The sequence below is a fragment of the Raphanus sativus genome, chromosome 5 (genome assembly GCF_000801105.2).
Source record: "Raphanus sativus cultivar WK10039 chromosome 5, ASM80110v3, whole genome shotgun sequence".
Lineage (NCBI taxonomy): Eukaryota > Viridiplantae > Streptophyta > Magnoliopsida > Brassicales > Brassicaceae > Raphanus > Raphanus sativus.
In genome coordinates this window covers 23,097,008-23,122,916 of record NC_079515.1, presented here as the reverse complement: position 1 = coordinate 23,122,916, position 25,909 = coordinate 23,097,008, and the positions used below count along the sequence as shown (strand labels likewise).

Here is a 25,909-nt window from a genome sequence, read left to right as displayed (position 1 = left end):
AATCTGATTTCACACGTCATTAGGAATTTTTCTTTCTACTTGTAAAAGAGTGTTTTTAAACCAAAATTTCTTTGAACTAAACCTTTTAAGAATATTAAGTTGACAATTTTACCAAAAAAAAGAAAAGTTTAAGCTGACAAAAGAAATTAATAAGAAACTATTTAATTTTGCGAGAAAGAAAAACAGTAACATTTTATAAATAATTTATTTATTTTTTGAGTGGGAAAGACAAAGCAAAAGCAATCTCTAGATATGATACGCTGTGGTGTCTAAAAGAGTGAAACAGCAAAATATGTTTACAGAAAAAGAGGAAAAGTCCAATGCCTTAAAAAGAAATGTTCGAACGAATATTGATGGGCCCATTTTTCAGATTTTCGTGGACCCCGCGTATCCTAATTTTAGTGTGGACGTCAAATGCATTATTATTTATCCACCTTCCGCTTTGTTTTTTTTTTTTTTACCGTAAAATCATCTCCGATGTTTTTTTTTTTATCAACTTCGAATTTTATTAAATATAAAAAAATACAATTGTCATAAGGGCTTATTGACGTAATAGCCATATTTTAGAGAGAAATTAAAAAAATAGACATGATTTTGACATAATTTAGTGTTTAGTTTTTTGGTTTCAATCAAGCCGGTTATCCTTTTTACTTAACAAGTTGCCAGTTACATTTACAAAAGTAAGAGACGTGGTTTTTTTTTTGGGACTTAATTATACGAAGCGTATATGACAACTGTAAGCAACATATAGAATGAAACAGCATGTTATGAAGGATCTATTTTATATGAGAATAGATTCCATTTTACATGACAAAAATAGAATAGCTTTATTGTTTATAATTTACTAATATAATCACGAACATAGATGGTGAAATGTGCGGTTGGGAAGAGGCGATGATGTAGTTAGTGCAATAAATTTGTAATTAAAGGTTACAGCTCTTGCAGATTAAAGAGGAGGGAAAAGCCACGTAGAAAAATAGATTTACTGATGATATTTTTACTGTAGAGGGGTAAATGAGTGGTGGAAATTAACACCGCTAATCTTAAATGATGAAGTGAAAGCAAACCATAAATGGTGTATTCCATATAATAATCACTGTAATCTATGTGAAGATACTCATAAGTAACAAAGTGAAAGAAGTCAAAGATTCACTGGTTTGAAGCAAAAAGGAGGTAAGTTCTTGTGCGAATATTCTAATAAACCTGGTTTCATAGGAAATTTACTCTTTTAAAGTTAACATGATTTCCATACTATATTTTACACATAGAATAGTATGAAAATAGTGTATGTTAGTCAAGCATAGCATAATCAAGTATAGTATCTGACATACCCGAACTCAATTATCAAAACTAAACCCTAAGCAGAAAATGTCAACCCAAATCCCAAAGATCAACAATATAACAAATGGTTAGTTTTGGTGATTTTTAATATTATACCCTAATCTGGAAATATCAACCCAAATCCAAAGATAAACAAGGGTAGTATGTTATTAAATTGTGTGTACTAAATATAATTCCAAACACGTACGAAAACTTCTCATATTAAAGCATACATAATTAGTCAAGCATACATAATAAAGTATAGTACAATTTCCATTTCATATATATTAAATGGTATAGAAATGTAGATACAAAACATCTCCATAATTCTCGGGTCACCTGGACGATAATGTGCACGATAGTAAGACGATAATCCGATATTTCTCCATAAAATACCTTCCACAAGCACCAACAAGGACAATCGCAGATGGGTTACAAATCCTTGTATTATTTCCTCTTGACAAGGTGGTCAATTATCCAGCTGGTGGTGGGCTTATCCTCCTTTCCAAACAAAACATCCCATATTGACGGTGATGAGGCCGAGGACTTGGAGTTAGAACTTCCCTTCCCCCGCTGTCCTTTACCCTTCGACTTAAGGTGGACATCCACTATTGGTCCACAATTGAGCCCGGTCACAAGTGCAAAGTCTTGAATAGCATAACGTATTGGCTTCCCAACGAAAAGCCACCAAAGTTCGAAGTCCTTCTCCGTTACCAACTGGCGTGAAAGAATGTAATGAAGAAACATAACAGAGAAGATATGGGACCCCATCCTCAGTACTTGGCCAAACTGTGACGCACTCAACAACGCAAGGTCCTCATCCTCCAATGCACCCTTTATTGTTTCCATACTATATCACATGGTTGATAGGTTTACGAATACTATTTCATGTGAAGTAGAAACCAGAACTTAAAATTCATACTATGTGTAGTCACATATCATTTCAAAAAAAGAAAATCAAACCGTAGTTAAAATAGTAACCATTGTTTAAAACCCTAATAAGAAAATGACACACATCCACCAGTTCTAGGAAGCATACTTGTAAAAATGTTTCCATACTATATCACATGGTTGATAGGTTTACGAATACTATTTCATTTGAAGTAGAAACTAGAACTTAAAATTCATACTATGTGTAGTCACATACCATTTCAAAGTTAAAAAATTCTACAAAGATTTCGTATGACTTACTATCCCACATATTTTACAGCATCGACATGAAACAAATCAAATCCAAAAAGCCCTCAAACAACCCGGGAACACGCAAACCCTAATTCTATTTGGGGAGTCATATTTTGAGACAACGGCAAACCTTAATTTTGAGCAGATCGGAAAATTGCAATCCAACAAACAGAGCATAAGGAGACAACAGCAATAACTTTAACAGAGGAGAAGGAGACAACGGCAATAACTTACAGAAATGTGAGAGCTAAGCGGCAGGAAGCAATTAGAACGGAATAGACAATCACCGGTGGTTTTACTCTCTCTGCCGAGACCTAAACCCAAAAGAACCACCACACCACTTGGAAGAGAGAACGATGGAGATAGCGTAGTCTCTGATTACATGCACCGGCGAACGGAATGGGGATTATCGAAAGGGGAATTGCGTGGGGATTATCGAGAGGGAGAAACGGGAGAGGATGAAAGATGAGAGAGTTTGTGTGGAATGGGGAAGGACACGAGTTACTTCGCTATAAAAATTAATTTTCTTTTTTATTATTTTTCCTATCAGGTCAGCCGGTAAGTTTAAGAGGATATCATTGTAATATTATATATTTATAACGGCGTATATCCTTCTGTTAGGTAAAAACGCTAGTCTGCTAATTATCTTTTTTTCATGGCTATAGAGCCCAATTCCCCTTTTCATAACTCTACACATTTACTAATATGACAAATACACGTGTAGGTTAGCAAGGTATCTAACATCTACGTGGCACAAGTGGGACAAACAGATCTAGATTTTTCTTTTCGCCGCCGGCAAAATCTCGATCACTTCCGATGAGATAACTTCATGTTCCCATCTTCAAACTTTGATTCACCTTGATATTGTACTCTTCATATTTAAACTTTCGCTTAAAACCATCGCTAGAAGCTTGAAACCCATACAATTGCCAGTGATTCAAGAACAGGGAAACTCTAATTGAATCAAGAAAGAGACCCTTTATTGGACCAACTTCATAGAAGATGCCAATTTTTCTGAATCTCTCTTAACTCAATCGAACGTTTCCAATATCACTATCGTCCTTTTCCATTTGAGAAACTCCACTATTGTTGACTTATAAACTCTTATAATTAAGAGATAAAAAGTCTCATAGAAAAGGAGTATGTGCTCAACTAACAGAGAATACAAGATTCAAGCCCAAGCTTTGACGGGATATTCTTTAGCTCAGCGAAAGAGAAAAAAAAAGATCAAACGTCGCCATCGCGAATAGATAATCCGCTAACGGAAAATCGCCTAGCGAAAATACTATCGATATATAGATCGAGAAAGGTAACTATAATATAACACAAGATAACAAAAAGCAAAAGGGGTGGCGACCGGTGGCGTATTTCTCACCGGCCCCGGAGACAAACTCAGTTTTTGTTTAGTCTAGAAAGAAGTTGGAGTGTTGAAGAGAGAGAAGTTTTCGATAAATCATCTCCAATGTATTTTGCTATTTTTGTTTCTGTAATAGAAAAATTCTATAATAGAAATGTTATTTGTTCCAATATATTTTTTCAAAATAGAAATCATCAAATATAAAACAAAATACAGAGCAATGCTATTTTTTCTTCTATAAATAGAGGAAAATATAGCAATTTATATTTTAGAAAAAGAATAGAATTAGAGTAGTTTTCGTTATAAGTGCTATTATAGAGGTAAATACATGAGAGGGTTAGAGATGCTCTAAGAAGTAAAAACTCGTAAGAACAATTTTAACCGAGCCGGAGTGCTGATTGAACCGGATTACTTAAACAGTTAAACCGCTTCTGTGAATTGGAATGGTTTATGGTTACTCCTTTGCTTAAACAGCTTCTGTGAATTGGAATGGTTACCACTTCTCATGTTCAGCTACTTAATCCATTTTCAGTTTTTCACATACACTGAAGGCCAAATATTATTGGTCAATATCTCATGACATTTTTTTCTATTCATTTGTATGGATTTCTTTTTTTTTTTGTCACAAATTGAGATTATAGTAAAGCCCAAAGGCAAATACAAATACAGGGCCGAAGCCCGAACATATTTTAACAAACCCAAAGCCTAAAACCAACTTTGGCAATAAACAAAAGGAAATAAGGCCCACGGCCCATTTCAAAAACACCACCGACAGTCGACCTCTACGCTGACCCCTGTTCCAAGACTAGTCTGAGACGCCGCCGCCGGGAAAGCTTCCGCCAAGGAAGACGACAACGTTGCAGAGCCCGCGTCTCACCAGTCACACCAAGCGCGTCTACCTACGCCATTCACCACTTCACCACCATAGCTTCTTCTCCTCGGGGATAGCGTCGATCGATCTAAGGAGATCGAGATCTAATCCCACATCTTTGAAGCCCCGAAGCTACTCCACTTAAAAATCATCTACGATCCGTCGGATAGCAACCTCGAACTCATCGAAAGCTCATCCAACCACTCCTCCATCTCACGAAAACCCTAGAACCACCATCTCCGACACACGGAGAGTCCGAACCGACAGAAACCGACTCCCCCCGAGCCAAAAGAAACACCAAACGTCTTCAGCATCAAAGACCACATAAACGGCAAGATGGATCTAAGAGAGCCTCCATCCCCCGGGAACAATAACCGGCGGCGGCGGAGCTTCCCAAGCCTCCCCCTCCTGGAAGAGCTACTACCACGATAACAACTCTCTCTTTTTTCCTTGTTGACTAGAGCCACGGTTGAACTGCACTTGACTGGAAGAACCGGACCGGCGGTGGCTAAAGGAGCCTCTCCGCCGGCCGGAGCAAAACTCTCTTTCTCTCTCTTTCTCTCTCTTTCTCTCTCTCCTAAGGGGTGACTATTTGTACGGATTTCTCCTCTATTACTTATTCCATTTAGACCATCTCCAATGTATTTCCCTATTTCTATCTCTAAAATAGAGGATTTCTAAAATAGAGATGTGCTTCTCTCCAACGTATTGCTCTATTTCTACCTCTAAAGAGGAATATTCTCAAAAAAAATTATTTTTATTTTACAATAATTACCTTTTATTTTTGAAAGTTGCAAATCAACCCTATTCAATTTTAATTATATAAGATTTTCATACAGTTTTAACTTTGTTTAAACAAAAGTTTCACTAAAAAGATTGTTAGGTAAATAAAAAGTGTCATTTTATGTTTATAAAAACTGTATTTTCTTATAAAAATATTTTTTTTATATAATTATAAAAATTTAAAAATTAAAGGACTGTTTTAAAATAAAAAAATATGTCTCTATAATAGAGGAATGCTATTTTTTCTCTATTTATAGAGGAAAAATAGCATTATTCTATTATAGCTATTATAGAGGTAGATATAGCAATAGATTAGAGCATTTTTTACTCTATTATAGCATTTGGAGGTGAATATAGCAATGGGTTGGAGATGTTCTTAGGAATATTTTTCTCAATGATATTCGCATAGGCCCCCAGCGGATTCTCAGATATTTAATTGTACTATTTTTACAAAATTAAAGTTCGATTTTCAACCCTATAAGCACGGCACACATAAATAAACATTATATTTTCACATGAATGTGAACCAAAGATTTTGTTGGATTTTTCATCGCTGGATAAGAAAAAAACATATAAAAATATATAAAAAGACACACTAAAAGTTTGATTATAATTTTTGAGAGTGAGAGAGAAAAAAAAAGTTGGGAATATAAAAACTGTCTGGATGAGGAGAAGAGGAAAAGAAACCCAGGCGTGAGAGCTCTTGTTCCTCTCTCTCTCTCTCTCTGTGCTATTTTGATCTTCTCCTCTCAGTTACTAGTACTATTACTCATCTATGGCCAGAGACGGTGGCGTTTCTTGCCTACGGAGTTCAGAGATGATGAGCGTCGGTATCGGAAAAATGGAATCTCCGCCGTTGGAGTTAGATGAAGTTCATGTCCTGGCCGTTGATGACAGCCTCGTTGATCGGATTGTCATCGAGAGATTGCTTCGTATTACTTCCTGCAAAGGTCTGTCTTCCTAATTCTTAATTTATAAAAAAAATGAAATATTTATTCGGCGGTTCTGTTTCAGTCACGGCGGTAGATAGCGGATGGCGTGCTCTGGAGTTTCTAGGACTAGACAACGAGAAAGCATCTGCAGAACTAGATGTAAGTCCTGGAACTTGAAGATATTTATTTTTATAGGATTAGTGATCATGATTTTGATTTTTGGATTTTAATTTTTATTTTAATTACCGATTATCAGAGATTGAAAGTTGATTTGATCATCACTGATTACTGTATGCCTGGAATGACTGGCTACGAGCTCCTCAAAAAGATAAAGGTCTGAACTTTCTCACTATTTTTACAATTTATTTTGAATCCTTTCGGACCAATGTTGAGATTGCCGGTAATCTGAAACAGGAATCGTCCAGTTTCCGACAAGTTCCGGTTGTAATTATGTCGTCAGAGAATGTCTTAACCAGAATAGACAGGTGGGTTTTGTAATAAAGCCGAAAACTTTTTTTTCTTGGGTTTTTGAGAAACTGTCGATTGATCCAAAAACTGATCATGGCAGATGTCTTGAGGAAGGTGCGGAGGACTTCTTATTAAAACCGGTGAAACTCGCCGACGTGAAGCGCCTGAGAAGCTATTTAACCAGAGACGTTAAACTTTCCAACGCAAACAAACGGAAGCTTCTGGAACATTCTGTTCCCATTCAAACCTCGCTTCCTCCTCCATCGTCGCCTGATTCGTCGGACTCTTCTCGGCCGTTGACTAACTCACCTGAATCTTCGGATTCTTCTCCGCCGTTATCTCCCGTGGAGATATTTTCCTCGCCACTCTCATCTCCAATAGACGATGAAGATGACGATGTGCTGCCATCGTCGCCGGAGTCTTCGCCGACGCCGGAGGAATCGCCGGTACGACGGCAGAAGATGGGAAGTCCCGGATTGTTAGATTAATAACGCTTGTTTTTTACTTAATCGTGTAATATTTATCTCCGTTAACTTTTTTAAACCTTTGACGGTACTTTTAGTTGCACGTTGACTTGACGCCGTCAATTTGTAGATCTCCTTTAATCTAGCCCCACGTGGGCTTTTCTGTTTCTAAAAGCTTTTCGAATTTTCCTATAATGATTTTAAAGGAAATGGTAGAGAAAAAAAAACCTTGACAAAAGAAAAGAGAGAAAAAGTCCCTGATTTTTCCCGTTAAGGAGAGAGAGAGAGAGTAGAGAGAGAAAAGTAGATCTAGATCAGGGTTCGACGGTTGGCCGGCGCGTGTGCGTCCGTGCCACCATCGGATGCACAGCTTCTTCCGTCCTTGTTATTTCTCTCTGTTTCCTCTACGCTGTCCTACCTTTGACCGTTTTGTCTGATTTCTGATATCGCTACCATTTCTGTCAGTGGCTTAGCCGTTGGAGTAACGATACGGTTTTGGGGAGGTCGTCGATGTAGAGGGAGCAGCTTGCATGTTCAGCTGTTACTCTGGTCCGGGAGATGGAGGCTAAGCTAGCTTCATCGTCTTCGGTGGTCGCGGGAGGTGGAGGCTTGTGTCTTCCAAAAAAAGAGAGTTCTAGTTCTTCATCCGTTCGTCTAGAGTTTGATGTGGTTCAAAGTTAGAGGAAATCGCGTTGTTTTGCTGGATACCTCCGACGTGAAGACGATGCGGTGAAGTGTAGAGGTGGATGTCGGTGGAGGCTCACAGGTTTCTGAACTCTACCGGTTTGGGTGTGTCGGTTCTGGTGCTCCGGCGCCGTATCGTGGCGACGACGTTCAAGTTAAAGCAAAGATAAGATTCGCGTGCTGACGGTGGAGATTCGTCCATGTGTCCAACTTCCTTAACGGGTGGATCGTTCATAGTCGTCGAGTTTGAATTTGAATTGGTTTGTGTCGATGGGCTATTTTGTGGTTTGGTTGTAGCCCGCTGGGCGATTTGAATTTCATCTTTGTTGTAGTGTTCTGGGTTTCGGCCAGTTTTTAAGCTTGGTCTACTTTTATAATAATAACTTGACGGAAAAAAAAAGAGAGAAAAAACCCTTCAATATGTACGAAATTCAAGAGAGCTAACATTTTTCTTTTAAATACATAAAGTACATTATGTAAGCATCCTACACATGAATGAATATATATATATATTTTTTTTTTGTAAAACAATGAATATATATACACATGAATTAATATATATACATGAATAAATATATATACATGGTCGTATTTTCTCGAAATAATCCTATAACTAGATCATGACCCGCTCGACCGAGCGGGAATCAATTTTTTTATTATTTTTGTTTGTACTAAATGTTATACATGATTCATGATTGTAATGTGTATTAATATAAACTTTTAATAAATAACAGTGTGTACTAATGTGTTTAAATAAGCAATGTGTTTAATTATTAAATTTGATTTTTAAACTTTATGATAACGTAAAGTAGATTTTTAATATATTATTTAAAATATATAGTGCTATATATTTTGTATTTTCAACATTTATCATATAAAACTTACATTGGGGTATTATTTATATGAAAATATTTGTAACATAATATATTTATATATTATATAAACATATCTACGATTATCGCAAAGACCATGCGCACCCGCACGGGTTTTATTTTTAAAATGTATTCTATATTGTTTAGTTTTATGTAGTATCGAGTTTGTATAATTCAATTTTGTGTTTAAAAAAACAATATCAAAACTGTTTTTCGTATGTAAAAATAACACTTTGCAAGCGCGAATTGTGTCTTTTTATTGTAACACAAAATTTGATATAAAACTTATGTTTTTTTTTACATTACGAAGTTTAGTTTTTAAAAATAATTATTACATAATTTCAAAGTGAATTTTATCTCTGAGATCTAATATATTTTGTTTGTAATGATTCAAAGCATTTTTGATATATATTATATTTCAGTTTGGTTTTTTTTTAATATTATTGTATAAGTATAATACTATACAATATTATTATATTCTATACAATATATAAAGCTATGTGTTATTTGTTTTAAAAAGTAGATTAGACCTAATATAGTTAAAAAATTGTCATATTTTTATTTATGTGTCTATGACTTATCTACCTAATGTTATCCGTGCAAATAAAATCAATATGGCCAATGAAAGTATACTGATCAATTTAAAATGAATTTTATAGAGTAACTCTAGTATGATTAATTTTTTAGTATTCTTAGTATCTATCTTATTTAAATCGACATGTAATAAAAGTGAAAGCCATATATAGAATATGGACAAAGAGAGGAATTGCATTTAAGGAAATACATCAATGTAAAGTTAGATTATGGTATGTATTATATATAAAGAATGAGACATTTAATTTAAATATATGAGGTCCACTTTTTAAAATCCACCTAGAAGAAGTTGTAATGTTTCTGATTTAATAAGATAGATTGTCACGTATTGATTTACTAACATAGTCATATTCTTAACTCAAAAAACAATCCACGGTATTAATTTTACTAGAAAGAGGTGGACGCATCATTGATAGTCTCATGCATGTGTAGTCGTGTACAGAGCAAGCAAGAGATATATACTCCTAGAAAATACAGAAAAAGAGATTTGTAAAGCTGGAAATGGGCAACTCTTGTTCCCTTTCCATAGGGCATATATCTCCATAAATAGTCTTTATAGATCCGTTGTCTCTGGCACTCATTTTAGTGCTTTTTTGACGGTAGAATGTGTTTTTACAACACCATAGAAATCCGAGATCTTGACGTGGATGTTGTATAGTGCATTTGTAACTCTAAATGTACTGTCTAATGGCCCCTACTCGATCTATTGAGTATTGGGATTACATGCCAAACTAAGGTTGACATAGAAGGTGTGAGTGACGAAGCCCGCCGCAGCACCGTACATCTAAGTGGGGGTTATTGGTTGTAGTATTTTGATGAATTCAGGAATTTTTTTTGGATTTAGAAATTTTGATAAATCCATTGATTTTAAAATCAAATATATAGATTTCAGAATCAATGGTATAGATTTCAGAATCAAAATAACTAGATTATCTTAAATCAGTCAAATTATAATGTATAGAATTGACATGATACAATTTGTATCTTACGAAGATACCATTTGAAAGTGAACTAAATTTATTTTCAATGCTTTTGCTCGTCACCTCATGAGAACTACAACTTAAATAATGAGAACTACTTGTACAAAAGTCAAAAGTACAATATACAAGGACAGAACGTCAGAACCAAAAAAACAGTAGTAACATAACTGCTTCGTATATGAAGGAGTAATCAAAATAATAATAATAAATAATTTCAGTTCTGTAATAAAATAAATATAAAAACTATAATATGTGTTTAGCATTTTGTATATTATGATAACATAAAATCTGTCCACATTTCTGTAGCTATTGTCGCTCTCATTTGATTGGCTTGTTCTCTTTGTTGATCTTGAGTTGCAAAAATTTCTTCATCGTTGTTATTAACTTCTCGAAGTTTTTGCACGTCATCAGAATCTTTTTCTTCAGGAAAAATATCTGTTCGACAGAACTTTCGAAGAAAGTTATGTAGACCAGCACACGCAAGTACTATTTCTGTTTGTGTCTTATAAGGAAAAGGAGGTGCAGACTTAAATATTAGAAATCGAGATTTGAATATACCGAAAATTCTCTCGATAACATTCCTCAGAGAAGCATGACGATGATTGAACAACTCTTTGTCATTTTGTGGAGTAGAATCTTGACCAGAAAACTCTTGTAGATGATATCGAACACCACGATATGGAGCCAAAAAGTTGCGACGATTTGCGAAACCGCAATCAACCAGATAAAATTTTCCTGATATTTAAAAATAAATAATTATTTATGGAAATATTATCAAGGATTACAATATATATTATACATATTTATATGTACCTTCTGGAACTGGTAGTCGATTTGTGTTCCTTGTTAAAGCATCATTTAATATTTTTGAATCATGAGCTGAACCTTCCCATCCACTGAGTACGTATATGAACTCAAGATCAAAATTACATGCAGCCAATACATTTTGTGATATATCTCCTTTTCGGTTTCGGAAAGCAGATGCTTCTTTTTTTTGTACCATTGCAAATATATGTGTACCATCGATAGCTCCTACACAATCCTAAAAATATAACAAATATATGATCAAAATAATAATGATAAGAACATAGATAAAAATTATATATATATATAAGTACCTTAAAATAAGGATAAAATCTTGTATTTTCCCTAATCTTTTGAGGTATTCCAGGTCCAGCGGTAGCCATGAAACTTGGTGAAATTTGGTTTAAAGCTTGCAAAACTTTGTGAAAGTTCTCACTTATAGCAAATTTGGATCTTTTAAAAGTATCTCGTGTATAGCAATACCTTGCATTTTGGCCAACTACCAAGAGAAAAGATGCAACCATTTCTTCAAGGCTAATATATCTTGTATCAGTTAACCCTGTCTTCTCTCGGATGAGATTGCATAACTTCAAGAAAATATCTGGATACATTCGATATAACTCTCTAAAGTGAAGAGGATCTTCTTTCAGCACATTTTCTATATAATCTTGACCAGCTCTTGTGGTTACACGTCGAATGGGACGTTCAATTTGCAACTGAAGTTCTCGTTGTCGTTTCTTCAACCATATCATCTGACGAAAAATTAAGATCACCAATAAGGCAATATGAACATCTAACTCCTCATCTTCATGTGACATGTATCTCTCGTTTTCATCAGAAGTTTCTTGTTGCCCAAAAATTTCTGGATTCATGCTTAGTAATGTGCTATGATAAAAAAAAAAAGAAGAAGAAGTTAAGAACTAGTGTTTGACGAGATGATCTTACTTATTTATTTGATGGTGCTTCTTTTCTTTATAAGTAAATAAGCAACTAACTTATAAAATAATGTTAATTATACATATCTAAATTTACCTTTGACAAAAAAGAATGTAAATTTTACATTTAAATAAGAAACTAAGATTACGTAAATTTAACAAAAAAGTATGTAAATTTATATTTAAATAAAGAAATAAAAGTAAGTAAATTTTTAAATTAACAAAAAGTAATCTTGACAAAAAAAACAAAAAGTAAAAAAAATATCTACGGGATAAAAACCACATTGACATGCAATAGACCAAATCTTGTCAAGCTCATATTTGACATAAGAACAACATTTACGTTTCTTTTTTTTCACCTTTCTTTAATTAATTAGAATTTTGTTTGTATGCACTAAACAATATGATTGCATATGAGCCACGTGCATTATGCATGTTTTGGACATGCTCAAAAACTTACAACACAGGGAAAAAATGATAAAAAGTAATTTCATTATAAAAATATCGTAATACAATGCAAAAGCCCATACTATAATCATAGCAAAAAACCCTAGAGATAATTAAAGCCAACATCAGATGATAAAAATAAATAAAACCCAACGTATGAAATAATAACGAATTCAAAACCCTATGACATTATGTTTAATCCAACCATAGTGTTCATCAATGGACATACTAATGAATACATCTTTCATTCCTAGTTGATGAATCATTTTAACCGTATCATGACGTACATGGTCTTCCAAATCAGAAACTTCTTTGATAGCTTCCCATAGATTATTCTTTTTCTTTTCTGCTTCTCTTTGTTCAGCTTCTTGTTTTTGTCTTGATTCTCTTTCTTCTATCAAGTTGAAGAGTTTCTGAGTGATCGTTGTCAAGGCGTTAATTCCTGTGCTAGCTTCTTCTACACCTTCTTTTTGAATGGATGGATCATCAGCTTTGTAGAGAAAATTAGTTCTCTGCCTCTTTCTTACTGGGAGTTTTTCCACAGTATCATTTGAAGGACTGCCAAAAAAAGATGATTGTGATTCATAATTTTCTGGAGCATTAAAAGGAAATTCTTCACCATAATTTGGACGTTCCTTTTCTGTTTCCGCAATTCCAGTTGTTCGAGCATCAGTGGTATCACCTAATCCAATCGCGTTTCTGCCAGTTGCTAAATTCCTTTCGAATATAATTTTGAGATCATCAAATTCTTCGAAGGTTTCATCACGAAATTTTTTGTAATTTGGATGTGCCTAAAATTTTTTTTAAAAAAAAATTAATACAAAGAAAAATATATAACAATATAATCTTGGGTAACTTTTTACCTTTATATATTCAGCCCACACTTCATCTGGAGCCGTAAACCGTTTTGTGGTTGAATCCCATCCAAACCCAGAACTAAATCGAAGAAGTTCAGCAGCATTTAAATACTTTGTTTTCAAAATCTTCATTCTGTTTGAGTAGTGTTGAAAAGTTTTGGTGCTCCCATGCATTTGATTGAGAGTAGGTAAGATTCTTCTCTCCACTGTGAATTTGCTGAATAAACCATTACTATCACGTAATCCTGCAGCAACACAATCTAAAAGTAGATTTATCAAAGTTTTATTTTCTTGAGGACTCCATTGAACATAAGAACCTTTTCCACGTTCTTGTGGTTCTTGTTGTGATTCTTCCATTGATGCTCTTTAGGGTTTTAAAGTGTTTGTTTCTTCTGTTAATTTTCCAATGTCTAATAGAGATTATATATAATGATGATGGACCATTACGATAGAAAATAGAAAACTATTATTTATAGGAAAATGTTAAAAAATTGAATGATTGGAAAATTAGAAAACTGACAAAAATGCGAGTGCTTGACATTTTTATAAATGAAAACTTTCAAGGACTACCATTTAACAAAAGTCTCGTACCTTTTTGTTACTGCCTTTTATAATTAACATATGCAATACATATACGAACTTGTCAAAATAACAAGGTTCAATGCAATATTTGCTCCTTTGTATTTTTAACTTAAAATCACTCACAAATCCATTCTAATCCAATTTTAAATCAAATCCTTAAACAAATCATTATTATTGAATAACACTTGATTTTAAAATCTATTTTGAAATCATAAAACCAATAACAATGGATTTTAATATAGATTTTAAAATCATAGAACCAATAACAATGAATTTGAATATGGATTATAAAATCACAAAACCAATAACACTTGATTTGATTTGTATTTTCAAATCCATAAAAGTATGTAAACCAATAACACCCCCTAAGGTTGACGTATTTTTTAATTTAATTTACAGTGTATGAGAGCTCTTTTTCTTCAAATCAACCAATGAACAAAAACATATTCCTTATTTTCCCCCCAAGTTATTGTGATTAGTCGTTAATTCACAGTTGAATATTACTGACTAGAAGTGTTATTTTCAAATTTTAAATAAATGATCATATTAGTATAAACTCTTATCTTAATGTACTGTTACTGACACATCCAGCCACATTGGAAGGACAAAGTCTCATTTTAAAACTTGTGGATGCAATGTATTTACCAACAAGATAAACAATTATTGTCGACAACAAAATCATACCCAAAGGATACTCCTCACGTTTGGCATACTTAAAAAATTGCAATAAATTAACAAAAAATATTTATTGGTTTTGCGTTTTGTCCCTTCATGTGGGGAATGGATCTCTATATTTTCTCTTTTGTCATCTTTGGCTACCGTAGTGTCCCGATCGCAGCCGGATATGTCTTTACACGTTTTATGCTTTACCCTTGACATGTAGATTTTACCTTTTGTCCGATGGCTAAGCTAGTTTGCTACATTTAAATGTTCTATACAAATTTTGTTATAAAAAGGGGAAGTTTACTAAACTGACTCAAATTAGTTGTGTAATTACTAGAATGACTCATATTTTTAAAAAATTATTATAATATTTTTCTGGTCGAAATTACCCTTATACATAGTTATAACAAAAAAAATATTACTAAAATGCCATTATTATTTGATCGAGTACAGATTTGTTTTCAAAAAATAAATCTGTCGAGTAATAAGTCTATTAAAAAATCTGTGTAGAAAAAGAAATCTACCATTAAAGTGGTGGCAGACTTTTTAAAAAATGCCAGATTTATTCACACGGCAGAGTTAATTGTCTGATTTGATTAGACAACAGATTTTTAAGAATATGTCTATCGAATAAGGTAGCAGATTTGTTATAAATGGTAGATTTATGTGATCAACTTATTTTCTTCTGGACCGATTTATTTTTTTATGTTCGACTTATTTTTTACGGCAGATTTATTTATCCGTTTTAAAATTGTTGACAGACTTTTTATTTATATGGTAGAAGATTTTTTGTTTATGTAGTGACAGACTTTTTAATTTATATTGTGACAGATTTATTGACGGAAATCTTGGTTTATGTAAACTAATTTTAATTTTGACCCGGTTTACTAATAATTTCGAATCTAGTTTATTTTTCAGGTTAATTAAACTCAGAATTAGGAAAAAAATTTAAGTTGTCATCATCTTTTCGTCGCTCTTTTTTTTCTTTCAAATTGTCTTTTTTATGGTAGTTTAATCACTTGTGGCAATTCTTATTGCTTGAAGAGACATGTATCATATCATTCTCGTCTGCGAAAAGTGGAAATTTAAAATAAAAATGTGGTTATTTGATGTGGATAATGTGATTAAGATAGTAAATTACTTGCAGCTAACTAGGAAACTAGATATGAAGATTTTGTAAAGATCATACGGAGTTGATTTCACAGAACACGAGTTGGAGCTAACGTACCTTTTGCCAAAGCGTAATGTGGTCAAGTTGGAGCTCTATTAACTGAATTTACGTTTTAAGTTTTGTATGAGATTAAGTTTGATTGTATTGTTTGAAATCATTACTGTATTAAGATAACCACGCAGGGAGTGGAGATTGCAGATTAAACAACATTAGTTCAAACAATCGGAAGACTTCTTGCAATAGTTTCTTATTTGTATGTGTGACTGACTGTGAGCTCGTACATATATTCACACACATCAAACCCCCAAGTTTCACAAACCTAGATATGAACTTCAGTGACCGTCAGATGGATTTGTTAGCAACTCGAGTGACTTCTTCAGATGTTCTATAGCCGTTGTAAAGACTTCATCGAAAGCTTGAGATCATGGATAAGCGCCTAATGGCCTTTATTTCATTGTTCATCAGGACAATTACTGTCGAGGCAAGACCTGGTAAAAAGTAATCAGCAAGACCTGATGCTTGAAATGCCAAATATGTAAAAAGCCATACCTGGAAAGTAAAACAATTCACAAATTATTTTCTTCTCTACAAAGCAAAAAAAAACAAAATTTTGGCCTAAAACAGACACAGAATTAAACGATGGTGGTTCTAAAGAAAATGGAAATTAAAGTAATGAAGAAAAACAGAACAAAATTTCAACTGAAACTCTAGTTTAATCTGAGCTGATGCTAAAGAAATCTACAAACTTTCACGATCAATAAAATTGTGTTATAACCAAACTTAAAAAAAAAGTCTTTCGATTTCAAAGTCCAAGGAACCCTAAATTGGGATTTAGGGTTTTCGAAAGCATTCAATCAAAGAAAATATATGAAAACGTGTTATAACAACTTGGATTGGATCTATTTAGCTCTTACAGTGTCAATTTCATCGATTTAAAAACCTACACAAATCGGAGCTAGGGTTCATCTTGAACGACGGGGACGATGGCGACTTGACGAGGAGGGGACAAAATCAAAGGTGGCTGTGATGGAGGAGTTGTTGTGGGAGTGGGGTAGGGACGACAGCAACTGTCGATAGGAGAACTCTGATTTTGTTGACGGCGTAAGAGAAAAGAGAGACTCCGGACAAACAAAACTTTCTATTATTTTTTTTTCTTTTCAATGGCAAACTTGTGGTTAATCAAAATAGATATGGGCTTTTAGTAAATTTGCTTATATCTCAATTTAGTCTAGTAATTAAAACTTAATATGAATCATTCTAGTAATTATTGAATCAATTAGAGTCATTCTAAGTAATTTCTCTAAAAAAAAATTGAACCTTAATTTAAAATTTTATTAGGACAGGAGATCATATCTCGTTTAACTAGTCTCCTTTCTCCTAATGCGTTTTTTCTTTCTTTCAGTGCCGGCTTAAGTGGAGCAGTGCATCCGCCCAGAGCTCGCCTAAAGTCAGAAAAAAAAATTGGTAATATGAAGGGTCCTGTTTTTTTTTTCTTTTTTGATATCAGTGGCCTATTTTTTGTTTTGCATTTTCAGTTTTATACAATAATAAGTTGTTATATATATTTTTAATAAAATTTTGATGAGAAAATTCAAATAAATTAATATAGGTGCCTAAAAAATTTGTTTTGCCCAAGGGTCCTCTATATTTTAAGCCCGCCCTGCTTTCTTTCAATAAAGTTTCCTCTACGGTGCTATTAAAAAAGTTCCCATGTTGTTCAAACTCGTGATCTTGAGTATTCATATTATTTGGGTGTCCAACCATTACGTTACTTGTGTTACTATCTCGGATTAGTTTATTTTTGTGTTAAATATTACAAGACCATCAAAAAGATAAATATTACAAGACCATCAAAAAGATATTTACTTGTGTGTTTGTTTTTTTTTTGTATGGACTAAAAAGGCATTTCTATTAATAAGCTACTCGTTTAAAGAATTATAAATGAGTCAACTCCATTTTGATTTATACTAATTTGAATAGCAGGATTTTAAAAATGCACGTTAATCAAAAATAACCATATCATTTGATTATTTTAAAACATTTACAAGCATCCTCATTAGTATCTTAATATATAAAAATATTAACTCATAATAAAATTGAACTCTATATAAGGTGAGACTGAACCTTTATTTGATAATCACTTAGTGTTATAGAATCAAACACTATTAAAAGGAGAATAACAAGCCTTGCGAAGGTGTCCACGTAAGACATTTAAATCATCCAATCAGAGGGTTTAGTTTTGCCACATCAGATGATTTCAATATTTAGGCTTAGGTGTGGGCTTCTTATGAATTCTAAAAAAGGCAACGCGACGACGGAAGTCACGAGGATCTATTCCTCTACCTTTTCGTCTTCTCCGACTGAGTTTTGATCGATCTATTTCTACACAATCAAAACTCCTCTTTAATTTGATCAATCAATTTCTTCTTTATGATTTCGTTTCATCTCCCTTTTCTCCCTTCTTTATATATTGATCTTCTTTCTGTGTACAAATCAAAACCCTAGAACTGCTATAACCTCAATCCATGGCGATGAGATCAAATGGGAAGTCCCCTGAATCTCAACATATGAATCTTCCAAATGAAATACAAAATCTCTAGCCAAGTCTCCGGCGGCTCTATTTTTCAACACCATCACACCAGGCCTCTCCGACACGGAGTTACGCATCAGTTTAATCCACTTCTGGGAGTCAAGAAACAGGGGGCATCATGGTTGGCTTGGAACTGCTGCTCTGCAACAAGCAGGTATGATCTTTTACTGATTAACATATAACCCTATACTGTTTTCACAAGTCACGGAAATTGTTTGTCGGTGATATCTGTTCATCTTCGTGTTTGTATCATAATTCATATGGCTTGCATTTCATTTAAAATAAACAATAAAAATCAATTATTGATTCTCAAATCGCTGTGTCTAACAAGGGCTTCAGTTCTGAAGACACTCAATTGGAAATGACTTAGCTGGCAGATTCTTTGATTGATATTTACACATTCGGCATCTAAAGCTTTCTTTGTCTCTGAAACACATTGTACAAGTAAGCTTTTCTTTTTTGGATTTTAATCTTTTTTGTTGCTGTGAATTTTCACCTTAGTTGTTTTTTCTTAGCAGTTACAAGATCGATGCTCTACTGAATGAGAGGGATGGAAGACTTCTAATGATGGTTCTCCTTTGCGGAAATAGGAACGAGCTTCCCATGAATAAAGGAAAACCATAAGAGAAACTCCATTCAAAACCCATTGTGTCAACAGAGAATAGCAATTCTAATTTTTTCAACTCAGTTTTCCATTTGTCGTGCAAGGATGATTATGTGTTTGTCACAGGCTGTTCTCAATTCTGATTGTGCTATGTACAATAGAAGTGCTTATGTCTAGCTGTCTATTTATTTCTGACGAACTATAACTCTTTGGATGAATATGAGACACTAAGGAAGCTGATATAGTAGGTATGTTTTCACGTACTATCTTATTATATAATATAATACTTATGCAATCATGTGCCAGACATTGCCTAAACATATTTTCTTCACTCATTTACCTTTCATATCTCTTTTCATTTAGTGTTAGATAGAGTGCTAAGTAATCAGCAGGGCTGTATTACAATCTAAATTCAAAGTTCTGTCTCAGATGGCCACGTTAATTATCTCTTAGCACAACTTTTTTTGTCCATTTTTTATATAAAGAGAGATGAAGACTTCTCCAGATTTGTGTGCCCCACCAAATTCATCATGTATCTAAAGAGAATCGGTGGATGAGAGAAGAGACAAAGAGCTTGGAGAGGCAGAGCAGGAGATAGACATTCTAAACCTCGAGTGTGAGTGAATACCGTTCCAGATAAGGAAATGAAGAGAAGATAGATGCCATAGCATCGCCGCGTATGCCAGAATATGAAGTGAATCAGAGGATGAGAGAAGAGAGAAGAGACAGAGAGCTTGGAGAGGCAGAGCATGCCATGGAAACCTTTTGTAAACACATGTCGCTTTTTCCCTGTTGGCTAACGACTGTAATTTCATTCACTCTCTGTCGCTTGAAGCTGCTGAAGGACAAAGGAGAGAGAAACTGAAGAGAGAGAGACAGTTAAGGTGAGATTGATACTAAAGACTGTTTCTTTTGTTTTTGTCAGTACAGAGTACGTGCCTTGATTTATCGTTGGCTCTTCTGTCATATATTCAACAGCCGCCACTCTATTTCACATGTTTGCTTTGATCTCAGGCTCGTGATGCTGACGTAGGAAGCATACCATCAACAATGGCGGATCTAGGCCGCAACAAGAGGATGGAGAAACAGAGACGCCAAATACCATACATGCGACTAAATCTTTGATGTCACAGGTAAAGTATTAATCGTTTACACTTTCATTGGACTGTTTGGTCTCTTCTGCTTGTGAACTAAAGAACAAAATTGTGAAAGCATGAATTTTTACTCAGTGGTCGTGTTTGATCTGTTACAATTTTTTTTATAAACATAGTTAATAATCTAAGTTCCAGTCCAGGAATGCGTCTCTGAGTTCATCAGCTTCATTACCAGGGAGCATGTTGTTTCTTCTCTTTAATTGCTTCTGTAACACATATTTTTTTTTTCTTTTGAATTTAGATTAGTAGGTTAATTTGTAGCTTAGAAAGTCTTTACTTTTTTATCTGATTTTCAAGTTTTAAATTTCTGATTAATTCAGAGCCAGTGACAAGTGCCAGAAAGAGAAATGGAAAACTGTGAATGGTGGGGATTTGTTGTGGGCAATGTCAACATTAGATTTCGAGAATTACTTGGAACCCTTAAAGCTGTACCTTGCGAGGTACAGGGAGGTAGGTTACATTTACTCTTTGGCTTAGATACTGAGACATTAGATAAGAAGATTGAAAGATTTAATTTTACTGGAACAAAAAGATTGAAAGATGAAAAACATTTGGCTTTGGCTTAGATACTGAGACATTAGATAAGACTTTTGTAAAACCAACACTTGGTTCAGCCTTTTAATGATTGGTCAAATGCTGGCAACAGAGGAGGTGATGGGTTTTTATCAGAGGAAGAGATAAGGGCTAGAAGTAATGAAACTGATGAGTTTTTTTTTTCTCAAGTTGTGATTGAGAGAAGATGGTCAACAACCTAAAATTTTAAATTATTATATGTTTAAAATGCTGGAAAAGTAGATAATGTGAAGTAGACTTTGTTGTGTGTTTGTATTGGAAAAACAGGTGGTTGTTCTTAGCGTGTCTTCACTGTCCATGTAGAGGCTGTGAAGCAAAGTGAAGAAACATCTATCTAGAATGAAGGTCAATCTCTTCTTATCAACAACTTTTTTTTTCCTTTTCAACATAATATCCACACAGCATATACATGTCATTGTGAATGGGTTTAAGGTAATTTATAATTGTATTTGGCAAACACTCAGGTGTGACGTCATTCAAAATTAATTTTCCTTCAAAGGTGTGTGGCTGGAGACATCAGTCCCTTACAAGTAGTGGGTTGTTTCTCAAAGGTCAAAAATACCCAGCTCAGAGCGGAACCACCTCCATCATCATTTTTAAGGGTTATTCCGGAGAACTAAAAACCTTAAATTTTGAATATTTTGTATTCACTTTATCTGATTTGTTATGAATCAAATCAGTGGTAAAAGTTCAGAGTTTCTTACTCCATTTTCAAATGTTTATGTGAAAGATTCAAACCTTTCATTTAGTTAATATCATTTCTTTAACTTTATGCTATGTAATTAAGGTGTTGGCCATTTAGGCCACCCACGTTTGTCTCACTTTAGCTTTTGGCGATTAGTCAATCTTTTGATGTTTTTCCTATTAATTGTGATTGGTTTCTAAAGCAAAGTTCGTCATCTTTCTACAATGCAAATCTTCGAAATCAATGACCACAACAAAAGAAAAATTCACAAACACGGCTTACATTCATTTAGATAGAGTAACGGTGTTCAATCCACATGTCAGTTCGTTTTCTTTTTGGTTTTTGGCATTTCGGTTTATAAAAATAAGCTACCATATTAATATCATATCTAATTCGGTTTAGTTTGGTTTATATACTAACGATTTTTGGTTTATTCGTTTTTATATTTTTTTCATTTTTACTATTAAAAATATAAATAAGAAAACTATTAATATCATAATAGTATTAAATAACTATATTTTAGCATAAATATGTACCAATGAAAATATATTTTATTTAATTTAATGAAAATGAGAATTTTTAAACTTAGAACAAATAAAAGAATTGATAAAATCAGTGTTTGCATGTATATATTATTAATTTATTATAAATTTCGTATATAAGTATAGTAGTATACTAACATATTTTATTTAATTGGTTTCTTTGATTTATTAGGTTTTATCGGTTTTATGCTGAACCATATTCAGATACCATTATTTCTTAAATTAACATTCATTCGGTTTATTAGGTATTACCAAATTCAAATCATTTTTTCTATTTCGGTTCCGTTTTACCGGAATCTTCTAAGTAGAGTAACATCTATGTCGGATTGGTAGAGGATGTGACTTTAGTTGTTTTAATTTAGAATGTATGTTGTAAGTTTTTTTTGTGACTTTAGATTAGATTGAGGTAAATTTATATTAATTATTTTGAAAATACTATATGTATATATATTTTAAAAATGATTTCCAAAACCAATATATTTCCTAATTTAACTTTTGGGCTGTAGTTTAAAATTATTTTCTTAAAAAAGTAATTGATAAATCAAAATGTTTGTAAAAATAAAAGAACAGTAAAAATACTCAGAGCACTTACCAGTTACCTCTAACAACATTTATGAAATTTCTGAAAATGTTCAATAAATCAATTGTTTACCTTTTATCAAGATGATAAAATTATTAGATCTAACACTTTTGAAATTGTAAGAAAATTCAACAATTTTATTTTTCATGTGTATTTCTAGAGAGATTGATTTTGTTGGGAAGAACTTAACTCTTACTCACTAATTATACAATACGAATCAGATAGAGTTGAACAAAATAGTTAAGAAATCAAAATTTTAAATTATTGGAGTTTTAACTAAATTTACTGTAATAATATTTCAAATAATGTAATATGCACTTTTATTATTATTTACGTTTTAAATTCTAAGATGTGAAACTTCTTTTTAATAATTTATATTTTCCAGAGTTTCCAATATATATATTACATATTTAAATATAAATAATATTTTAAAATGAATTAAAAATTTATGAAATAAACTCGGGCGTATAATAATTTTTTTACTATAGATCACATCACAGACTTTATTTTTCAGAATATTTAATTTTTTCTTACATTATTTACGTTACTATATGCAAACCTTTTACTCTTTTTTTTTGTTACATGCACTTAATAACTACCAAATTTCAAATAATTGTGTGAAATAGAATATTCCAATCCCAGACAAAATTCAAAAATAATGATCTAAAACTTAACAATTTCAACATTTATCCGCGCGTAGCGCGGAGATCGAATCTAGTATAGCTAAGTTGAAAGTGCTACGCTTTAGGAAGAAAAAAAATCGATTTGCGTTCCACAATAAGTGCTATCAATCCTAGTTTAGTTGTCATATGATTTGAGGTTGTAAATATTCAGTTTGTATATGAACTGATACATAATTACGCAAATACTTCACCAGTAGCATTTTGGTTGAACAAGGTTGATGGTGATAAGATTCATTGGATGAAGGAAAGTTTTCGTTTTCTTTGCTTAACGGCTTAACAAAACTTCACCAACAGCCTTTGCTTAGACAAAAAATTTGCACCACTATGAAATTGACCTCACATTTTTTTTTGCTTCTTCTATAATAAAAATTAAAAAAACATAACAAATATCATATGTCAAGAATTTTAAAAATCAGACATAAAAATGAAGAATATAATTCAACGGCATGTTATTAGACATCATTTTCTCAAGTTGATCATTTATACACCCACTTACTCACCCCCCTTCAATTCATATCTCCAAATGTAAAACCCAACAATAGGAACTAATCCCATGCTTCTAAAATTACTATTAGCGTTCATACTTCTAATGGGTCAGGTTAGAACCGACCCAGACTCACTCCAAGACTACTGCGTTTCTCCTCCTCATTCACCTGACCAACATATCTTCCTTAACGGCGATCTTTGCAAAGATCCCACAAAAGTCACCGTCTCCGACTTCACAACGTCCGCATTATCCAAACCCGGAAACATCCGGGCCAATCCGTTTATGATCAACGTCACTCTCACTACAACCACCAATCTCCCGGGTCTCAACACAATGGGCCTAACGATGGGCAGGATCGACTTTGGCGCCTCTGGCGTCGTCTCACCGCACGTACACCCACGCGCCTCCGAAGTAACGGTCTGCCTAGATGGTGTGCTTCTGGTTGGGTTCGTGGATACGTCGGGTCGGGTCTTTACACAGGAGCTTCATCCGGGTGAGACGTTCGTGTTTCCCAAAGGGTTGATACATTTTCTATACAACATAGATACAGTGAGCTCGGCTTTAGCTGTCTCTGGGCTGACTAGTCAGAATCCTGGGACGCAGTTTGTGTCTTTGGTCTCTTTCGCTTCAGAGCTTCCGATTCCACAAGACGTTTTAAAGAGGCTTTACCATATCAATGACCAGGAAGGATGTTGCTAGCATCCGCAAACATCTTGGAGGCTGATGATTGCGTTTAAAAACTCCAATGGTACAATATAAATTTTATATCTTGTTGAGAAAAAGTGTGTTTAAGTTTTTAACTAATTGCTAAACTACGTGTAACTATGACCAAATCTACATGTATATATATTTATGTGGAATCACAACTAATATAATCTTCATACGGGGAATAATAAACATGAGATGATATATTTGTTGAACTTCGTTAGCATAATGTCTAAAACTCTTGGATCACCTAATATGAATCTAAATGCTATAAGTTTGATTTCCGTTAGGCGTGTTCATCTCTCCTAAATAAAGTTAATTTAGCATGGGTTGAGCTTTGTCATAGGAGATGTACGGATTTTGAGTCAATAATCTTTAAATCATTAAAAGAAAAGTTGTTGAAGGAAGAAACTACAACTCCTCGATGTTGGTTGGCAACTTCCCTATACATTATTAATAAAACAATGCACACAAGGGCCAAAACTGGCTGCTCCAAACGCAAACACACAAAAAGTGGCTTAGCTAATCATGAGCCATAAGATGATCCCACTCTACCAACAAGCCTTAGCATAGTCTCTATAAGAGCCAGAGAGCCTTTACCAGGAAGGCAGGAAGAACGTCAACACTTACACTTGTAACAAGAATTATAAATTTTTTTAAGTCAATAAGACAAACACAATGTATATCCAAACCATCCCAATGATCAGGAAATATAAAACAGAGAGAATGGATATAATTGAACTTCTGTCTATGGCTATTTGGCTTTAGTTAAGATACAGACTCAGAAATCATTGCACTGCTATACATACGAATCCTAAGCTAACCAATGAGTTTTTTTATGTAGATTCAAAGATTATCATCTTAATTTTTGACCATAAGCAATGAATATAACAAAGGTTACAGAATAAATCCTGGAGCAATCTTAACTTTCATTAGAGTTTCATCGATTTAGTGAATAACAAATGGGCATTTGGTCTAGTGGTATGATTCTCGCTTAGGGTGCGAGAGGTCCGGAGTTCAATTCTCCGAATGCCCCCTTTTCCGATTTTAGTTTTAGCTCCAACTTCCTTCGAGCTTCTCCAGGCCCATGACATTTCCACTATCCACAAAAACCCATATCATGAAAATATTTGACGGCCTTGCAGACCAATCCTCTTTGTTTTTATTTGACAAGTTCTCATTTCACTAACATAATAGACCAAACCTAAAACCAAAAAATCGAAGCAACCAAACCAAACAATTGTACGTTTATATTTGCTCTCCAAATTAAAATAAAAAACCTAACCCGAAACTTAACCGGGTCATAACATCTGTTTGTTTTTTGTCTCGCTTGTAGCAAC

General features: G+C 33.6%; 3 protein-coding genes, 2 long non-coding RNA genes and 1 other non-coding gene across 9 annotated transcripts; 4 read left to right on the top strand and 2 right to left on the bottom strand.

The window, feature by feature from the left end:
* Window positions 1-6,120: 6,120 nt before the first annotated feature.
* On the top strand, window positions 6,121-7,551 carry LOC108856579 (two-component response regulator ARR4). The gene is made up of 5 exons (XM_018630417.2): window positions 6,121-6,463; window positions 6,528-6,604; window positions 6,702-6,779; window positions 6,860-6,930; window positions 7,014-7,551. The coding sequence occupies exons 1-5, from the start codon at window positions 6,289-6,291 to the stop codon at window positions 7,399-7,401; spliced, it is 789 nt and encodes a 262-aa protein (XP_018485919.1). The 5' UTR covers window positions 6,121-6,288; the 3' UTR covers window positions 7,402-7,551.
* Window positions 7,552-12,774: 5,223 nt separating this feature from the next.
* On the bottom strand, window positions 12,775-14,496 carry LOC130495237 (uncharacterized protein At2g29880-like). The gene is made up of 2 exons (XM_056986653.1): window positions 13,557-14,496; window positions 12,775-13,484 (listed from the first exon to the last, which is right to left on the bottom strand). The coding sequence occupies exons 1-2, from the start codon at window positions 13,905-13,907 to the stop codon at window positions 12,867-12,869; spliced, it is 969 nt and encodes a 322-aa protein (XP_056842633.1). The 5' UTR covers window positions 13,908-14,496; the 3' UTR covers window positions 12,775-12,866.
* Window positions 14,497-16,129: 1,633 nt separating this feature from the next.
* LOC108836913 (uncharacterized) lies at window positions 16,130-17,132 on the bottom strand. Of its 2 annotated transcripts, none has more exons than XR_008945839.1 (2): window positions 16,881-17,132; window positions 16,130-16,515 (listed from the first exon to the last, which is right to left on the bottom strand). It is a non-coding gene; the product is annotated as an uncharacterized LOC108836913 (long non-coding RNA). The 2 variants fall into 2 exon arrangements; XR_001947219.2 differs by having other exon boundaries at window positions 16,911-17,132.
* A 1,116-nt stretch (window positions 17,133-18,248) lies between these two features.
* LOC130512526 (uncharacterized) lies at window positions 18,249-21,766 on the top strand. Of its 3 annotated transcripts, none has more exons than XR_008946084.1 (5): window positions 18,249-20,044; window positions 20,175-20,293; window positions 20,635-20,764; window positions 21,155-21,232; window positions 21,352-21,765. It is a non-coding gene; the product is annotated as an uncharacterized LOC130512526 (long non-coding RNA). The 3 variants fall into 3 exon arrangements; XR_008946083.1 differs by having other exon boundaries at window positions 21,124-21,232; XR_008946082.1 differs by having other exon boundaries at window positions 20,635-21,232; window positions 21,352-21,766.
* Window positions 21,767-23,847: 2,081 nt separating this feature from the next.
* Window positions 23,848-24,763, top strand: LOC108859554 (germin-like protein subfamily 1 member 1). The gene has a single exon (XM_018633462.2). It carries the CDS (start codon window positions 23,931-23,933, stop codon window positions 24,561-24,563), a length of 633 nt encoding a protein of 210 aa, XP_018488964.1. The 5' UTR covers window positions 23,848-23,930; the 3' UTR covers window positions 24,564-24,763.
* Window positions 24,764-25,533: 770 nt separating this feature from the next.
* On the top strand, window positions 25,534-25,605 carry TRNAP-AGG (transfer RNA proline (anticodon AGG)). The gene has a single exon. It is a non-coding gene; the product is annotated as a tRNA-Pro (tRNA).
* Window positions 25,606-25,909: the final 304 nt, after the last annotated feature.

Coding starts and splice junctions, on each gene's coding strand:
- LOC108859554 (XM_018633462.2), top strand. CDS start 23,931: ATGCTTCTAAAATTACTATTAGCGTTCATACTTCTAATGGGTCAGGTT.
- LOC130495237 (XM_056986653.1), bottom strand. CDS start 13,907: ATGGAAGAATCACAACAAGAACCACAAGAACGTGGAAAAGGTTCTTAT. Junction 13,485..13,556: donor TGTGGGCTGAATATATAAAG/GTAAAAAGTTAC, acceptor AAAAAATTTTAG/GCACATCCAAATTACAAAAA.
- LOC108856579 (XM_018630417.2), top strand. CDS start 6,289: ATGGCCAGAGACGGTGGCGTTTCTTGCCTACGGAGTTCAGAGATGATG. Junction 6,464..6,527: donor TCGTATTACTTCCTGCAAAG/GTCTGTCTTCCT, acceptor GTTCTGTTTCAG/TCACGGCGGTAGATAGCGGA. Junction 6,605..6,701: donor AAGCATCTGCAGAACTAGAT/GTAAGTCCTGGA, acceptor ACCGATTATCAG/AGATTGAAAGTTGATTTGAT.